This window comes from Oryx dammah, unplaced genomic scaffold, assembly GCF_014754425.2.
Source record: "Oryx dammah isolate SB20612 unplaced genomic scaffold, SCBI_Odam_1.1 HiC_scaffold_4, whole genome shotgun sequence".
Lineage (NCBI taxonomy): Eukaryota > Metazoa > Chordata > Mammalia > Artiodactyla > Bovidae > Oryx > Oryx dammah.
The window spans coordinates 61,150,158-61,168,635 of NW_024070188.1; the positions used below are offsets into that span (position 1 = coordinate 61,150,158).

The 18,478-nt window shown below is 39.6% G+C and overlaps 1 protein-coding gene and 1 long non-coding RNA gene across 4 annotated transcripts in view; one reads left to right on the plus strand and one right to left on the minus strand.

Moving 5' to 3' along the window:
* Positions 1-18,478, plus strand: part of PDE7B (phosphodiesterase 7B) — a 357,194-nt gene that overhangs the window by 180,218 nt on the left and 158,498 nt on the right. The window contains exon 1 of one of the 3 annotated variants that reach the window (XM_040239307.1): positions 14,604-17,321. The exons of the other annotated variants lie outside the window; for them this stretch is intronic. Coding sequence (XP_040095241.1) covers positions 17,084-17,321 — 238 coding nt within the window. The 5' untranslated portion in view covers positions 14,604-17,083. Of the gene's footprint in view, positions 1-14,603; positions 17,322-18,478 lie in introns of those variants that run through there. 3 annotated transcript variants of the gene reach the window in all.
* LOC120863068 lies at positions 9,226-17,092 on the minus strand. The gene is made up of 2 exons (XR_005720917.1): positions 16,844-17,092; positions 9,226-11,080 (listed from the first exon to the last, which is right to left on the minus strand). It is a non-coding gene; the product is annotated as an uncharacterized LOC120863068 (long non-coding RNA).

Sequence of the window (18,478 nt, forward strand, 5' to 3'; positions counted from 1 at the left end):
GTATCTTCCTCCGTTTTACCATTGCATTAAAACAATCATGCCTACTTTGGTCTGCCACCTCCTCTGGGATTACGGGCTTTTTGATCTCTTTATCTTCAGCACTTACCGTACTTAGTTCATGTTGATTTGGGATGGAAGCAGTTGGACTGAACAGGACACAATGTTTTGTTTTGTTTCCTTTAAAACAAAACAAATATGCCAATATTTCCCAAATTAACATGTAAGGACTGATTTTTCCCCCTAGACTCTATACTCTAGACTATCTACTTGCCATCTACTAGGGTATCTGAAAGGCATCCCAGACTCCCAATATCCAACTAAGTGCTTGATTAGCATCACATCTAAATATGTTTCTTCCCATCCCAGCCGTTAACTAGGATACTAGAACTCAGCTGCCCTCTTTCCCTCACATGCCAATCCATAGGTATATTCTAGAGACCTGCTTCCAAAATCTTTCCTAAAACTGTTTATTTTTCCTTTGGGCTCACCCTAGCCAAGCCATTGTTCTTTCTTTCTTGAATTTTATTAGCCTGCTTGCTAATTTCTGCTTCTACTCTTGCTCCTATAAAATCCCTTCTCAGCAGAACTACTACTGTGATCTTATTAAAACTACATTAGATCACACCACTCTTCTGAAAAACTTCTGGTAGTTTATCATCACACTTGGAATGACATCCAAGATCATCTCTGGTCAGTTACACAGCCTAACATGGTTTGCTCAGAATCTCATCACACACAACCCTCTCCCTCACTCACTGAATCCTGCCATCTGCTCTTCATTTCTCAGACACAGCCAGCTAGTTCTTGCTTTAAAATGGTCTTTCCCTCAGTTGTTCCTCTACCTCAAAACTTCTTCCCTAGAACTTTGGCCGGCTTTTCCTTGCCATTAATTTTCAGCCTGATTATCACTTAGTTCAAGAGGCCTCTCCCAATCATACAATGAAAATCCCTTTCCAAAAAAAAGAAAATCCCTTTTCAGCCACTATTAATCAATTAATTTTGTTTATAATATCTCTGATAATGACCGAAGACTGTCTTGTTAATGTATTTGTGTGCGTGTTTCTGGCTTTCACTGGAATGTAAAGTCTGACTTGTTCAAAGCTTTGCTTCCTGCCTGGCTCATAAAAGGTGCTTCATGAATGTTTATTGCACAGTGCTGTTCATTTCATCTTCCTGCCTTGGCTATTGACAAGGTGAGTGAAGCCCTGTGCTTCAGAGTCTCCCTGAAAAAGAATTGTCATCTAGGGTAAAGAGATCTCTTCTCTTTTCCATCCTTGAGCGCCTACTCAATGTTTCTGTAATGACTGGTTGTTAATGTGTAGTAACCTTTTGTCCCCAGCAGTTGCATCCTTTGGGCCCTGACGTTGATTTTCCTCATCTTGGCGCCTGAAGAGCCAGAGTGATCTCTTTTGTCCCATTGCCCTGGCCATGTGCAGTGATACCCGCAGTGCAGGAGGTGGAAGGCACCACTCTTCAGGTATCAGAAGGGGTGACCTCCCTGCCTGGCCCCAGCAGCGTGGTGGGGGCTGAGTGCCAAGCCTGTGTGTGTGGCACACGCAACATCCTGACCCTTCCCCAGAGTTGGCCTGGGGCTTTGGATGGGTAGTGACTGAGCTCCTAGGATCAGATTTACTTGTCCCACTAGGGAGCACTGGTAGAGAGGGTGGGAGAGACTGCAAAGTACTGTGTCTATTAAGTCTCAGAGATCACAAATGGAAACCAAAAAGAAAGAAAGGGACTGAGAGAAACAGGATGGTCTCAGAAAAAATCAGCTCACTCACCCATTTTACCCCACTGCCCCATGAAACCAGCTATTTGCTAATACGGTCCTACACTGGCTGAGTTTCCATAAGGCCACTGTGACACTCCAGCTTTTTTGTCAAATTATGGAGCTGCTTTTAGATACCTATGAGGCCATTCAAGGGTGAATGGTCTTTCATTCATTGAACAGATATCTGCACACCTGATGAACAGTCTGCTCTGATCAGTGGTATGGTAGTGACATCACTCTTGGTCTGGGTTCATCTCTCAGTGCAGAAGATCCCAGAACGGCAGGGTGTTGCCGGGTCTGACATACTCAGAGGTAGTCTACAAGCCCCAACAAGAGTTGAGCAAGCAGAACCCCAAAGAAAGGTTGATGCTTAGAACTTGTCTAAACCTTGATGTAAGACTGAAGCCCACATCTTCTGAGTTGTTCCCTGGTCCGATACCACACTAATCTCACCAACAGTCCTTCTCCAGTCTTCAATGGAGGGGCTGAGGAATGGACAGTTCAGAGTGGTTCTATAATTACATCTCCCTGAAGTTCCTTGAACAGAGCACCTTTCCTTCACCATCCTAATCCCCTGATGGTGAAGAAAGCCATTCTCTTACTTTCTTTTGACATGGTCATTTCTGCAATCTTCTCCAAGAACTGCAAAAGTCATTTCACACTCTCATAAGAAACCTTTGATTTTTCTAATTATAGGAACCATCTCATGGAAAAAGTAAAAAAATAAACAGTCTTTTTGAAGTTGCTTTAACTTTTTCAGACCACAAGGATATTATTTATAAAATTGGTGAGAAACTTTAATGCCTTAAATGATGTTCGTAAGTCCTGAAGAGGTGATGGCGTTTCCCAGAGTGCTTTTAATTGCCAACCAGGAGTGTGTTTCTTGGCCTTCCCTTGTAGCTCAGTTGATAAAGAATCTGCCCGCAATGCAGGAGACTGGGGTTCGATTACTGAATCCAGATGATCCCCTGAAGAAGGAAATGGCAACCCACTCCAGTATTCTTGCCTGGAGAATCACAGGAACAGAGGAGTCTGGCAGGCTACAGTCCATGGGGTTGTAAGAGTCAGACACGACTTAGTGACTAAACCACCAGTGTGCTCCTTGCAATGTCCTGAGGGACTGATTTACAGATGACAGTGTCTTACCAAGAAAGATTTGATACTTCAGCAACTTACATCCTTTGATGAAAAGTGAGGAAATAAAGACTTTTAAGACAATTATTCTCTAGGAATAATTACATTGCATTGGGTTTCTAGAGAGTTAAAGAGAAACTAGTTCAGTACTCAGTGTCTATGCCTGTTTATTTAGACCACACTAGTACTCGGTGTCAATGGCTATCTATTTAGAACACACTAGAAAAACTTAATTTTATGTTTTGTACAACTGGATCTGGAGAACCTTTCAGATCATCTGAAACTCATGTTAGAAGTTAGAACATGAGGAAGAGATGGGAACAGCCCAGTACTGAACAGAAGGGCCCAGCAACTGATGTTCTCCAGGGTCCTGGAGTAACCTTTATGATTATTGACAGTGAAAAGCCATACTTTTTCTTCTTTTCTCTGTAGTTTCTTTTTTGTCTTTGTCTTCTTTTCCACCATCTCCTTGACCACTCCATACCCTTTGTTTTTGCTTACTTTTACCTCTTTTTTGCAAACATTTGTATGAAGTATATAATTTACAACGTGTTAGTTTCAGATGTGCAGGAAAATTATTCAGTTATATATATACGTAATTTATATATATATATATATTCTTCTTTAAATTCCTTTCCATTATAGGTTATTACAAGATATTGAATATAGTACCCTGTGCTATACAATAGGTCCTGTCATCTATCTGTTTGACATGTAGTAGTATGTATCTGTTAATCCCAAACTCCTAATTTATCCCCCCTACACTTTTACCTCTCCTATCTTTTACCCTCTGTATATTACTTTCTGGCTCTACTGATGGCACACAGGGCTAAGTGGGCTATTGATGCCAGCTCCATGCAAAAGAGAGCAGGTGATTTGGAAAAGATGGTCATAACTGCCTTTTACTGAATGCCTGCTTTGCACCTGGACTTGTTCTACAGACTTTGCACAAATGTTCTCATTTAATCCTCAGTTGTCCCAAGAGTTCAGTCTAATTTTTCCAACACTTTGGTTCTACTGGAGGATAAAAGCTCTTTCAGTTTTTGTTTTGTTTCTGAAAACTCTCTTTCCAAAGATCCTAAAAGAAAAGCTCCCAAGACATGACAACTAGAAGAAAATAGATGTCAGAGGTACATTACCCGTAGGTTAGAGATAAGAAACAACTGTGTAGGTCCTCTAAGGAATTTCAAGTAGATTTCTATAACCAGTCTTTTGTTTGCACATTTGTGCTCTTATGGGGAAATGTGACTTTACCAAACATGTTAGCAGGGAAAAGTCCTAACCCTTCAATAATTTCAAGAAAACCAGCATATGGTTTAGGTCAAAAAGAGTACTTGGATTTTGCAACACCAAGTATCCCTTCTGAGGTTACCCAAAATGCTGTGGCTATCCCCCACCGAACTTTCTTCTTATTTTTACCACAGAAATAATAGTTCTATTTCATCATTCATTGTGATCTTGACTACTTGAGAGGTTCTCTAAGGAAGCTATCAAAGAAATGAGTATCTTCACTTTTAATGTAATATTGCAAAAATGAAATACAGAATTTATATGCATGATGGACATAAAGAAAAACTTAAAATAAAACAAGGCATCAATTATAATTGATGCAAGGACAGATGTATAGATGGATAAATGGCATGGTTGGGATTAATTGGGTTTGGTCAGGCAAAGATTTAGAGTATTTCATGGACAAATAAGTGAATTAATTTATTAATAAATTATTACTGGGGACAAGACTTGGGGAATATCCACAGAAGTTGAGGATCTGAAAGTCAGAATGATTTGCCCCAGGCTTTGAACTTTTCTCTCCTTAGGGACATTTCTGAAGAGCCAAGCCCTTCTGTCACTTTGTAACACCTTATAAAGAAGGTGTTATATAAAGGTGTTGTGAAATTTATAGGTTTACATTTCCCTAGTAGAAGGACTGTGAATATAAATGACGAGGTAACCAAATTTACCATGTGGAAGTAAAGCCAAGAAAAGGAGCTAAGGCAGAAAACAGAAAATGCCTGGCCCACTGGAAACGCAGCTGTCATCAACTTCATCTCCAATATATTACCCCAGGTCAGAAATCAGCTGAAGACCAGATTTGGATTTCCCTACATGTATTGTACATATAAAAACTGACCCAAGTCATTTCCTTAACACTCGGAAACACTTAAGAATCTCTTTTTCCCATTTCTGGCCAAGCTATTTAGAAAACCCAGATGCAGCTGGCACTGTGATACTGTAAGCAGCCTTGTAAATGGCTCCAAAAGGAAAATATCCTTCTAATGTCTTGGGGAAATCGACTCATCTCCACTCACCAATTCTACATCATTGTTCCCTGGTTTTTCAGATCGAAGATTTAGGTCAGAGACAGCAGAGTTGCTGCTGCAATTATGATTAGATCACACAGAAACTACTCTGATCATCTTTCATTGCTACCCTGAAGAGTTCCAGTGCATGGTAATGACAGTCACACAGAATGGTAGAGGTAACTCAAGTCAGTTTTCATAAGGAATGAAGTTATTTTTGGAGTGTAGTGTCTGGCTTGAGGAAACCATCCATTAATGAAGGGAGACCAGATGTTCATCTAATTTTTTAAAAAAAATGTCTATGTGTGCCATTTTCTTTCTCTGCAATCATACTGAAACAGGAAGACCTTCAGCACTTTCTGGATGAAGATTGTGGCAAAAATCTCAAGTCCAACCCGGTAGCTACAGTCATGACTACAGTGGGATAGAATATGGCTTAAAGGACACAGGATATAATCCTACCAGGAAGAAAAAATATAGAAACAGGTGCTGGAAGTATCATAATTATTCTTTCCTTCTGACTTGCCTCACGTAAATGTTCATGATACAGCCATAGATAGAGCCATGTATGGTTGCAATGTGTTGATCAAACCAAGTTCCTATTGCTTTATAATATACCCAACCACACAGGAAACATAGCACAGTGTTAAGAGAGCCTGCTCTAGAGCCAACCTGCTTTGGTTCAAATCACTCTTCTAAAGCTTGGTAGTATCTGAATCTTGAGCAAATTAATTTCATAGGGAATCATGATTGTACCTACCTTATCTGGGGTCTTGTAAGGATAATATAAGGCATTTCGTATAAAATGTGTAGTGCTGTACTGAGTACATAAGCAGTGAAAAGAACACGCTTAAGCTCAGGTCTGTGAGAATCCAGGGCTTATGCTGTCATTATCGGTATAATTAGAAAATTACCTGCTGTGGATTGAATGTTTGTGTCCTTCCAAAAATCTTATGTTGAAACCCTAATCCCAGTGTGATGAGTAACTGGGTCATGAGAGTGGGGCCCTCATAAATGAGATTATAAGAAAGACTTGAGAGGCATGATCTCTCTACCACATGAAGATGTAGTAAGAAGGCAGTGTTTGCATAAGGAGCCTCACCTGATCCTAACCATGCTGACCCCTGATGATTTCAGCCTTCCAGACTTCAGAACTGTGAGAAATAAATTTCTGTTGTTTCAGCTATCCAGTCTGTCTTCAGCTTGAGCTAAGATGGGATCTAATTGAAATGATTAATTTATCTCTAAAGTCCCTTAAAACTCTGGCATTGCATGATTTGCCTTTCTTGGCCATCTAGGAACAAAAACTCTCCCTAAGCTGCCAAGTCACTAGCAACATGATGTCGAGTCACCTGAGAAAAGTGGTGAGAAGATTCTTAAAGTTTTAAACTCATTACAGCTAGACTTAAAAAAAAAAAAATCCTATCAGCCAATAAAAAATAATCAACAAAAATATAATTAATCATCCACATTATTTTGACAACATACAAATTCTAATATAGTTCATAATTTTTTGTTTTAAACAGATTTCTAGACATTGTCTAAATTGTTAAGGTACAAGAAAAATTTAAGAAAAAAAGTTGGTTTTCATCATTATTAATCACACACACTGACTGAGACCTGTCTGATCCATAATTATATTTTAATACTACAATACATCATGCTTTATGATTAGTTGTATATGTGTTTGTTTCTCCACTAAATTTGTAAATAACTCTAAGGATGGGGACTATGGTTTTGTATATAAAGCACTTAGCGTGAGACACTCAATAAATTATTAGCCACTCAGTAAATGCAGAAGGAAGGGAGAAAGGAAGAAAGAAAGGAAGGAAGGGTACATCCCAGGATTTTATGTTATTATACAAACTATGAAACAATGCTCCCTGCATTCTAAATTGAAAGACAAGCTGGAGCATTAAAGGCCGATAGTGATACAAGTTATCTTAAAAATAAATAAAATGGATAAGAAGTTCTGCTTTATTTAAATCAAAGAGGCAGTTGAAGTGGGGCACAAAGACTTCATGAAGAAAATGGGAGTTTTTTGGATGAGATAAGTGGAAAAATCTTTCCCAATAAAGAGAAGAAAAATGTGAGCAATAAATATTAGCTTTCTGATGCTGCTGTAACAAATTACCACAAACTTAAAGCTTAAAACAAACACAAATGTTTTATCTTACAGTTTTGGAGTTTAGAAGTCTAAAATGAGTCCCATTAGGCCAAAATCAAAGTGTCTGCATTCTTTTCTGATGGCTGTAAAGAGAATGCAGTCTTTCCCTTTTCTTTCTTTGAAAGGTTGCCCTCATTCCTTGGCTTGAGGGTTCTTTCTGTCTTCAAAGCTAACATTGGCTAGTTGAATCTTTATCACATCTTATCAGTCTGACACTGCCTCCCTTGTCCACATGTAAGGACCCCTTGTGATTACATTGCATCCATGTAGACAATCCGGAAGAGTCTCCCTATCTTAACATCAGATGATTAGCAACCTTAATTCCTTTTGCTACAGTAATTCCTCTTTGCCATGTAAACTAGCTTATTCACAGGGTCTAGGGATTAGGATGTAGACATCTTTGGGAGGTCATTATTCTGCCTACCACACAGATTATTGTGCATCTAGCACGTATGGGAAACAATATGATTCCACAGGAATTTTGAGTGTTAAATGTACGCTTGAGTGAGTTTACAAGGCTCGGTTAGTGTGAGCATGGTTTTGAAATGTTGAATGCCCAACAAAGGGCTTTAGACTATTTCTTTAGGTAATAATTCTCTCTGTGTTGTGTTACTACTAATATCTCCATCACTTTTTATTTGTTGCACATTAGAATATAATATGCACATTAGGAATATCCTAACTTTTAAAGATAATTAAGACTTCACTGAATTTTTTTGAATGACTAATGAGAAACTAAAAAATACATTTTAGAAGTAGCTCAATCAATTTACTCCTCAAACTTTGAAAGCAAAGAAGTAATAAAACATAAAAAAGTATTTTTAAAAGCCTAGTTGCAGTGGTTCTGGAGTTGACTCCTTATATTCTAATCCAGACACACAGATATAAGAGCAGCAAGATATGTCATGCAAGTCAAAGGTAGGTGTTTTTGCCTTGCACTCAAAATAGGCAAGAGAACATGAATGTCCCAAGCAAAAATGTGTAAGAGGACAAAGAATGCAAAAAGTCTCATGGTCAGAATGTTGAATGGATTCAGGGAGAAGATCATGGAGGACAGAAAGTAGCAGGTCCCAGCAGCCCAGAGAAGAAAATAGAGCAGAACCCATGATAAACACCTCTTAGAGACAGAAGGATATGCAATCATTTTAGATACTTTATGAAACAGAGCAAATTTTAGTTAGAATTTAAATGTGGGATGGAAAAGAAGGTTACGAAGAAACTCTTGGAGACTCTTTAGATGGTAAAGATTCCATACATGCATCAGTGTTGCCAATTATTCTAGTGTGTTAGGCTTTCTTTCCTTGATGATACTGCCGTTATCTTCTAGCAACACTACGTACCACAAAAGGGAACGGGGGGTTCAGCTGGATTTCCCATACCATACTACACAGAGAGTATGTTGTATATTGTTTATATACATTAAATAGTCTCACCTTTACTTATTTTTTGACTACTTCCTGTCAAGCCATTTCCCTGAATACTTTTCTAATTCCTTTTTATTTTTTCTTATTTAAAAAAAAAATGGTTTTGTTTGTTTATTTTGGTTGCACTGCATGGCAACCCTTGCCCCATGCAGTGGAAGTGTGGAGTCTTCACCACCGGGCCTCCAGGGAAGCCGCACCTCAACTTTCCTTTTTCCCCTTGATTCTCCAGAGGAGAAGAGGTTCTAAAATTACCTTTAAAATTACCATGATATATATTCACTTTCAATCCGTTACCTCCCAGCTTTCCCTTTCTTGTTTCTTAGTTAACTCCTGTATATGATAGGAAATATAGGTGTTCATCAAGGTAGAAAGCACTTAGCATTAGAAAGAATCAGGAAAGACAAAGGGAAAAAAATACAACCACCTGTGTTTCCAATTACCAGCAGATGCTTCCATTTATTCTAAGCGTTCTTATTCAGTTAACTGTTCAAATTCTTAATCATATAAATTTGATAGTGTTCCAACTCATGCTCTTGACTACCCTTGTCTTCCAGTTGATTTCACATGCCTCTTGCTTCTGGTATCACTTTCCCATGAATGCTATGTCTGGAGCTGCCTGAACTCCAGGTGATGCCTGATAAAGAATACAGCCTGTTGCAGAGTTTATCTTTTTTGTTTTGTTTTATATTTCACAGTGACATTGCAGTACATTTCTCTGAGTCAGCAGGACCGTAGGCTACTGGCTGGTTATAGCTCCATGAATGCCTACTTTCTTTCCATCTTTGCTTTGTGGAGTCATCTGGTCACCATTCATTCATGCCTGGAGTATTACAGTGAGAAAGATTACCAGACTTCATCTGAAGTCTGCTTTACATAGACCTTTCATAAACCAAATGAAGGAGTACGTCTTGGTGAGAATATCCATGATGATGAAGATCAGAGACTCAGAGCCTTGCCTGTATTTCAATCATTCTGAAAATAACAATAGTCTCTGGTGATTCAGTGGTAAAGAATCTGCCTGCCAATGCAGGCAACTCAGGAGACACAAGTTCAGTCCCTGGGTCAGGAAGATCCCCGGGAGAAGAAAACAGCAACCTATTTCAGTACTCTTGCCTGGGAAATTTCATGGCTAGAAGAAGCTGGTAGTCTACAGTCCATGGGGTCACAAAGAATCAGATACAACTGAGACAGCACACACACACAGCACAACAAAATGCTGGAAAGGAAGAAGAGTGGCAAAATTAGGCTTAAGTAAATTTTGCTTGAAATTTCAGAAACAGCCATTTGTCTTTGAAGCTGACTCCATTGTACATATATTCTTTCTCACAGTGGCCCATACTGTTTAGTCAACCTTATTTTTTAAAGTTAATTCATAAGGGAAAAGAAATGAATGAAACAAAATTTAAAAGCCAAGTAGTGATTCAATATCATGAATGCCCCTGGACATTGCCCTTGCTCTGACATTGCAGCTCTGGTTGCTTATTTCCAGTTGAGAGTAGTTATCCTGAGCCACAATTGGTTGTTTTCAAAAGTCTTAATACATGTTCCTGTAAAGGAGGGTACTTTTGCTTCATTTTCTTTCATAACTAACGTGGAAAAGGCAGAAATATCTGCCACTTAGTAGGCCTCTCACTTTGCATCCCAGTGTGGACCACAGACCTTGTCATCCCCACGGAACTTCCTAGAAATGCAGGATCTCAGGCCCCGCCCAGACCTGCCCAAACCAAATCTTCATTTTAATAGAATCTCCAAGTGATCTGTGTGCACACTAACATCTGAGAAGAATTGCTGTAGAACAGGATCTGAGAGACACCTTTTGGCATAGATATTTAATGTAATTCATAATCACCAGGAGGTAATATGTGAAAGAGGGAAAAATAAATAATAATTTGAGGAGGCAGTAGGATTATACTTCATACACATATAGTTGAAACGTCCTTCTTCCAAATTGACTTTGAACTCCATAAACAAAAACATAACTGAATGCCAAAGGGAAAAAAAATAAATTCTTAGAAGGTTTTATTCCTTGCCATTTTCTCACTTTCCTTTTATGTTGTTTATACTAATAATATTTCTATATCTTATTAGTGATCTAGTTTATTTTGATTATATTAAGAGGGAAAAAAAATCTCACTCGGGCATTTCCCAGCAGGTCTTTGAGGATGTCTGGATAATCGCCCCTCCAGCCTTCTTGAGGTCTTCTTAGTTCTTGAGAGTTCTTAGTCTTAGCTGAGAGTTCTTAGTCTTCCCAGTTCTTGAGAACTTCCAGAATCCATGTAGCTCACTTGCAAAAAAAAAGTAAAGCATATTTCAGACTTTGTTTAAACCACTTTTGAAACATTCTACTTGGTTTTATGTATTATACTACCTTGAAAAATATTTGTGAATTCAACGGAGATGAGCTAGGAGCTATCAAAATTATTAAAATATTTGAGGATTATAGACTCCCAAGAAAAAGATTGGAAGCCCGTGTGGTTTGTTTAGAGAAACGAAGCCAGGGGGAGGCCTGAGACACATGTTCATCACCACAGCCTACAACACAAAGCTTTACAGCTCATGAAGATCAAACACAACCATTAGTCACTGTGGCCGGAAATTGAAATTCTAATCACAGAAACGGATACAGTATTAACCAGAACACTAAATAATCCTTGGTAAAGATGGCGTAGGCTTACACTCTAGACATGATTCATAACTGTTATCACACCTCCTAAATGCAGTTACAATGAATATTTATCCTACTGAGTTTCTTTGAACACATATTTTGTCATTCATCTATGCTCATTCACATTGCAATCATTTTTCCCACTTCTCCCCGCCTTTGTATCATTAAATCTCTGACTCTCTCTCCCCTGGGGCCACTCTCCAATACTCTCTCCAATACCCTGTCTCTGACTTCCTCTGCTCCTGCAAAGCATGTATTTCCAGAGTGGGACCTAATTTAAGGATGGGGAGTTTGACTTTTCAGTTTTTCTTATAGATCTCAGGAAAGTAGAACCAAAAGATAAATTATCAATTATGATTTCTTATAGCTTAAAAATATCATTTAAAAAATTTCAGCACATTATTGCTTATTTAATCTTTATTTAATCTTATTTTATCCTTACAAATAAGATAAAAGGCATGGTGGATAAGGTTGTTATTGGTACCATACCCTTTTGTAAATGGGCTTCCCTGGTGGCTCAGATTGTAAAGAATATGCGTGCAATGCAGAAGACCTGGGTTCTGTTCCTGGGTTGGGAAGATCCCCTGGAGGAGGACATGGCAACCCACTCCAGTTTTCTTGCCTGAGAATCTACATGGACAGAGGAGCCTAGCAAGCTACAGTCCATAGAATCACTGAGTTGGACATGACTGAGTGACTAAGCACACACCATTTGTAGATAAATCTCTAAGTCTGAGACAAAGCTCAGTAGTGAAACTGAAACACAGTTTTTGTAACCCTAAGGCATTAATAGCAGTCTTGAAGACTTCTTGGATATTTCATCATTATAGTTATTTTTGAAGAAGGTGACATACCTGCAAACATGAAATTATGAAAAGTGTACCACCACTTACAATCTTTGAAATCAGAAATAAGTGTCCCTGGTAGTGCAGTGGTTAAGACTCTGCACTCCAAGTGCAGAAGGCATGGATTTGAGCCCTGGTTGGGGAGCTAAGATCCTGCATGTGGTGTAGTGTGACCAAAAAAAAAGAAAGAAAGAAAGAAGTTCTGAAATCCCAGAAAGATTTCAGCCAGAGGATGCCATGGTCACATAGCAAAACATCAGGTCATGGAGAGAGCAGGGAGGGGAAGCCAGGTGGAGAAAATCAAATCTTCCAGTCATTTTGTTCTCAACCTCTGTGTTATTGGACTCTTTTTTTTTTTTTTTTTTTTTGCAGGTTAACTGTCAGCAACAGGAAACTTAGCATTAGCTAGATATCTGAGAACCAGGATAGAGGTCTGATGATGCCAGCTAAAACCCTGGTTTCTCTCTTTAAATGTCCAAAGAAAAGTAATAGAAGACATAGTAATGCACAGTGAAAACTCCAAACGAGGTGGGAAAGGCCAGACAGGTTCCAGTGCCTGAGAAAGGACCCAGGGGCTGGGAAAGAGATTCTCTCCTCTGCTCTTGCTCTGGCTGCTAATACATATTTGCAGGGTGAATAAGGGAATGATTGGTTGTAGTTTAGAAACCTGTTGTGAAATCACACTATGAATCTGTCAGCTCAGCCTCCTTCTACCTCCCCCCACCTCGCCTCTCCTCATCTTGCCCCGCCCCTCTCCTCCCTTCCCACGTGATGGTGGAAATATGTGCTGCCTTCTATGGTCGGTCTGTAGACCAAGTCCTTTTCCCTACTTGTTGGCATGATTCCTCAAGATTAGTTAAGGCCAAAGTTATTCCATTTCTATGTCTCCTGAAGGACACTGTAAATTGTTAGAGCTTCTTCTAGTTAGACTACCTTAAACAAAGTTGAAAGACTTGTTTTTCCTCCTTTGCTCATTGTGAATTGCATTTGAATTGCATTTGTGAAACCCTGGGTGGTCGTGTGTGTGTGTGTGTGTGTGTGTGTGTGTGTTTATACATCCTATATCCGTATTTGAACTGATGGAGAGAAAAGCCCAGACAAAATGAATAAATTCCCTCAACAATCTCAAATTTTTCTTCAAATATAGAAACAGGGTGGGAGTTAATAAGTATTTAAAGTACTTGCAAAATACCTTAGTGAGAAGACTTTGATTAACTAAAATGAAGCTTTGAGAATCTAATCTAAAATTGAAATGAATGTGTATTTCTGTTTCTATTTTTTAATGTACATTCTCTAGAATTATTAAAAATATTTAATATTGTTAATTTTTTAAAGTCGTGTATAATAAAGGCTTATCAGCCTATCAACTAGAACAGCCATAAATCCACAAGATTTTTACAGAGCCCCCAGAACACTAGAAATTCTTCAAGATGATCCAGGTTCTAAAACATTATGTTTCCAAATCTTTTTTCTTGGTCATATACTTTAGCATTGTGGTTATCAGTTCTTTTCTTTATAGCTGCAAACACACAACAAAGTTTGATATTTTAGGAATCCATTGGAACAAGCTGTTTTGATTTTGTTAATTCTCATGACATTTCTTTCATCTATGCTACTTTCCTCTTCATGGGAAGTTAGGTTGACTCACATGCTTGAAAAAAAAAAGAGCTTATTTTGTAAGTCTATCTTATAATTTCCTGTTTGTAGCATATTAAGTACTGATATTAAGACTTAGAAGAATCCTTACAAGTCACATAGATGAGACCTCTTTGCTCTATAAGTCCTCTGGGCACAGATCCTTCCCATTAGCCCCTTCTCCCCTTCCCTGGTATAGTAATCGGTGAATGATGTAAGGGGAAAATCATAGGTTTAAAGGCATGCTCTTCTAAAGTAACTCTCTGAAAGATAAAAGAGATGCTAGCCTACAAAATAGAACATAGCCACCTTTTAGAAGATTTGTGAGGGATAGTAGTTTTAGCCCAAGTGCTAGCATCTCATCAGTTTGTCCCAATCTCTTGAACCTGTAGTTGAGCCAAAACTCTCCTGAGCCAAGCTTGCTCGCAAGATTTCCCGTACTTCCTGTTTCTATGTGAGCCAGAAATACCATGAGAATGACCTTCCTTGTGGTATTTCTGCACTTCTACTGTGGAATGAAGATAATCCCATATTGGGGAGAATTTTTGTTTTTAATTGTGCAGTATTTTTAATTTCCAAATATTCTAATGAAGAAGATTCCTCTTTGAGGATGAAAACTTGAGATGACATTTTCCTGGCCTTAATTTATTTTGACTATGAAGTATTCATGTTCAATGATTCAACATTTTGTAACTTCTCTAAGGTATTTTTACATGGAAATATGTAAAATTATATAAAGAATACAGTGGAAACCTATATCCTAGGATTTTTTTTACAAAGTCATTCTGAAAGGAATATGCAATGAAGAGTTATATTCTTAATACATTAGTGTATGTAACATATTATATCATATATTTGTTTTCTTTGTTCTTAACCCCTTTGTTCCAAGGGTCAGGATATCCTGATGCTAAGTACTATTACAAAATAACTGAACAAAAATAAAAATAGTCAAACACTTAGGAAACTCTTCGGTTGTTATGTCAAGGAAGTTTGTGACTGAGGAGTGAGTATAAGACACTATTCAGGAAATATGCTAATAGAGGACAGCAGCATACATGTGCTTATTAAATAAAACTGTCTCAATTCTAGAGAGCTTGAATGCCCCCAACCTGATGGAAGGGTAAGATAAGAACTGGGAGGGCTGTCAAAAGTGGTAGAACTGTCAAACTGAGCCTTAAATCTCTTAACAAAGAAGGAAGTTAAAAAAGGCACATTTTTCTCATAAGTGGGTCATTGATTCCTAATTGGGTTGTATGAATATCTGGTTGTTACAGGAAGAATGCTTGATCAATATTTTAATCATGAAACTCACAAGCAGCAGTGTCCTAAATGTGTTTTATTGTTGTTTCTTGTCCTTAAAGATGTTGATCCTTCTTCACCCATTACGAAAGGTTTGCCAGTGTACTTTTCCAAACAGAAAAAAGAAAAGCCACTTACTTCACTGTAGAAAACTAAACTTCTCACCCATGGGTTTAGAGGAATAATCATAATAATAACAACATGACAGTAGCTTTTTCTAGTTTCAACTTTTAAAACATGAGGTGAGGGAGATGAAAATAATACACACCCTACAATGGTCCTTATCCTCTCCCCTAAAGAAACAGCAAATGACTGTGTGATAAAACAGCCCCAAAAGGAAAGCAGAACAGGAGCAATAGATTGTACATCAACAAAATAAAATGCCAAGCAAAATAAAGCCCTTGGCAATGCTGAGACATGAAAAGGAAAGATGGGATTGTTACAATGACCTCCCCAAGAAAATAGGAGTTAGCCACGTGAATGTCCAAGTTCAAATTGCTCCTACCAACCCAATTTGCTGGCAAAATACCACCTCACTTTCATTTGTGTCAGGGCTTTTCACACTAGCTCCAGGGGACAATCCCTCTGCTGTGCGAGTTCTCACTTCTAGGCTGAGCGCCTCCATCTCTGAACCTCGGGATCCAAGACAGGTGGCCCCTGATTGTCCTCAACTCAACCACTGTCAGATTGGGGGAGGGGGTGTGTGTGTGCCATTTGTGGCCCAAATGTCATGTCCTCAGCGCTCTATCTCTGGAAAGTGAATCTTCAACACTTTCTTTTTGCTGTCATTTATGTCGCCAATGGATCTGTTTTAAAATTATTATTCCATCCCAAATAATGCGTCCAGACTTTGCAACCTCACCGCACGTTTGCATGAGGATCTGGATGCTTCCCCAAGTCCCTTCTTTCAAAGTTAGCTCTGGAGTGCGATTCACTGTTATTACCCTTCCAGCCGAAGGGCAGCTGAGGTTACAAAGGGATTGGACTAATAGTCCAAAAGGCAGTTAAGTTTGCTGAGAACCAAGTGACAGCAGAGAGGGAGAGTTATGGGGGAGGGGAGTGTGTGAGCTGTGGTCCTGGGGAGCAACCCAAGACCTTTCGAATAACCCCAGCTCAGGGCAGACTGTGGTGGACTGGCAAGGTGGCCCCCAGCCAGACCTTCCAGAAAGGAGCAGCTGCGAATCCGGTCCTGCCAGTGCTTAGCCTCCCCTGTTTTCTCCTTGAGGGCTGGAGCTGCGGAAACTTCTAGGTTTCCTGCACTACGAGGGTGACTCCTTACCTGACACCTTCAGGTAACTGGCCTCTGGAGTACCCTTCTGAGAGGCTGGCAAAAGGGAGCCCCCCACCTCTTGGCATGAAGTCCTTAAGGGCTAAACAAGCCACTTGACAAACTTTGACAAGCACCAAAAGAAAACTGAGAACAAATAAATCGGAAGAAGATAAAAAGCAAAGGCTAAAACCTCAATGGCTTTTTTTCCCCCTCTCTGCTGTCGTTCCAGCTGTAGCCTGGGATTAATTAAGTGCTGCGAAGTCAGTGCCTGAGAGAGAAGGGGGGGAAAAATGCTTTCTCTCTCTAAGGAAGGAGGACAGGAACCGTTCTCACCAGTGAGAAACCTTGGGAAGTGAGTCGCTCTCGTCGTCAGTGTTTGTGGAGGGACTGGAAGGACAGGAGGGCTGTGCCAGGCTGGAGGAGGCTTGCCTTTCCGAAGCTGGAGAGGATTTTCCGGGGCTTCGCCTTCCCCTGCCTGGGAAGAATTTCCCCTCTGGTAGCAGCAGCAGCCGCCGCCGCGGCGGCAGCAGCAGCAGCAGCAGCCCGACCTCCTCTTCTGGGGACCAGGGCAGAATGCCTGTGCTCGAGCGCTATTTCCACTCGGCAGAGCTGGGCAGAAGGTGGACGGCCCCAGAAGGTGAGCTGCCCGCCCCCCGGGGCAGCCGGCCGGGGTGCCAGCAGGGGCCGCTGCCCTGGGACTTGCCAGAGATGATCAGGATGGTAAAGCTGGTCTGGAAATCCAAAAGTGAGCTGCAGGCAACCAAACAGAGAGGCATTCTGGAGAATGAAGATGCTCTCCACAGCATTCCAGGTAAACGGACTGGGAGGTGTGAGAGGTACCAGGGCCAAGTCTGAGGACTTTCAAGTCCCTTCCTTGGAGAGCCCAAGATATAAAAATGGGAAAAGGAAGGCAGGCAAACTGTACAGCATAAGGCCCGAGGGCTGTGATTAATGAATGTTTGCTCTTTTATTGAAATGCATCTTAAAATTAAGAGTGATGTGGCAGGAGGAGCGTGAATAGTGGAAAATCAAGAAATCTGGGATCTGGGCTTAAGCTGTCATTTGATTGTCCCGTGGCTTAAGTGAAATTTCCTAAGCTTCAGTCCTGATAAGGAAGGGAAGAAATTGGGCACTTTTTAATGTCTATCCTGTCTCTGCAATTTCTTGTTGATCAACTAGTTGTCTCTGAGAGAATATTCTTCTTAGGTTGCTTTTTTAAAATGCTTTATGCAAAGTAAAATATATTTTCTCATTTTCTCATGGTTTACATGCTGTAAACCATGTATTCGTGTTCCCAGGAATGAGTTTGAACTGAACATTTTTATATTGTGAGAAACTTGATAAACTGTCTTGCCTCAATTTCCCCTTTTGACAAATGACAATAATACAAATTTCCCCATTGATATTAGGAAAATTCAGCTCACAAATGTGGAAATGATGATTCATGGGAGCTTTGTCACGTTATAAGAATGTGCTGTGTTTGGGACAGTTGAGAAGAACTTTACTATATTTTTAACAGTGGGGACCACACCATAAACACATCTAGGATCCCTTTGGAGGATCCCAAGAGACTCTGATAACACCGTCAACTAAAAATACAAGGTGTGCTTTTCCTTAGGGAATATGTTGGTAGATATTTGGAAAGTGGTAGTTCACTTTAGAAGAACGAATGTGAGCATGTGTTTATGCATTTGAAGTCTTGGCTAGCCTGATGCGTGGAATCCTGACATGCCATTGGTAGTGAGAGATGGGGAACTAGATGGAAAAGCTATACCAGAAATTACCTCTTCTTCTCATGGAAAGAGACTAGGAAATCAAAACTCAGCTAATTTTGTTTTTAATCATTAATGCAGAAACTTTTTTAACTTGCCTAATAATTTAAAGAGAACATTATTAAAAAATAATGCTCTGGGCAAGAGGAAAACAGATTTGAAAGGAATTAAAAACAAAAAGTGCTGGTCTCTAGTA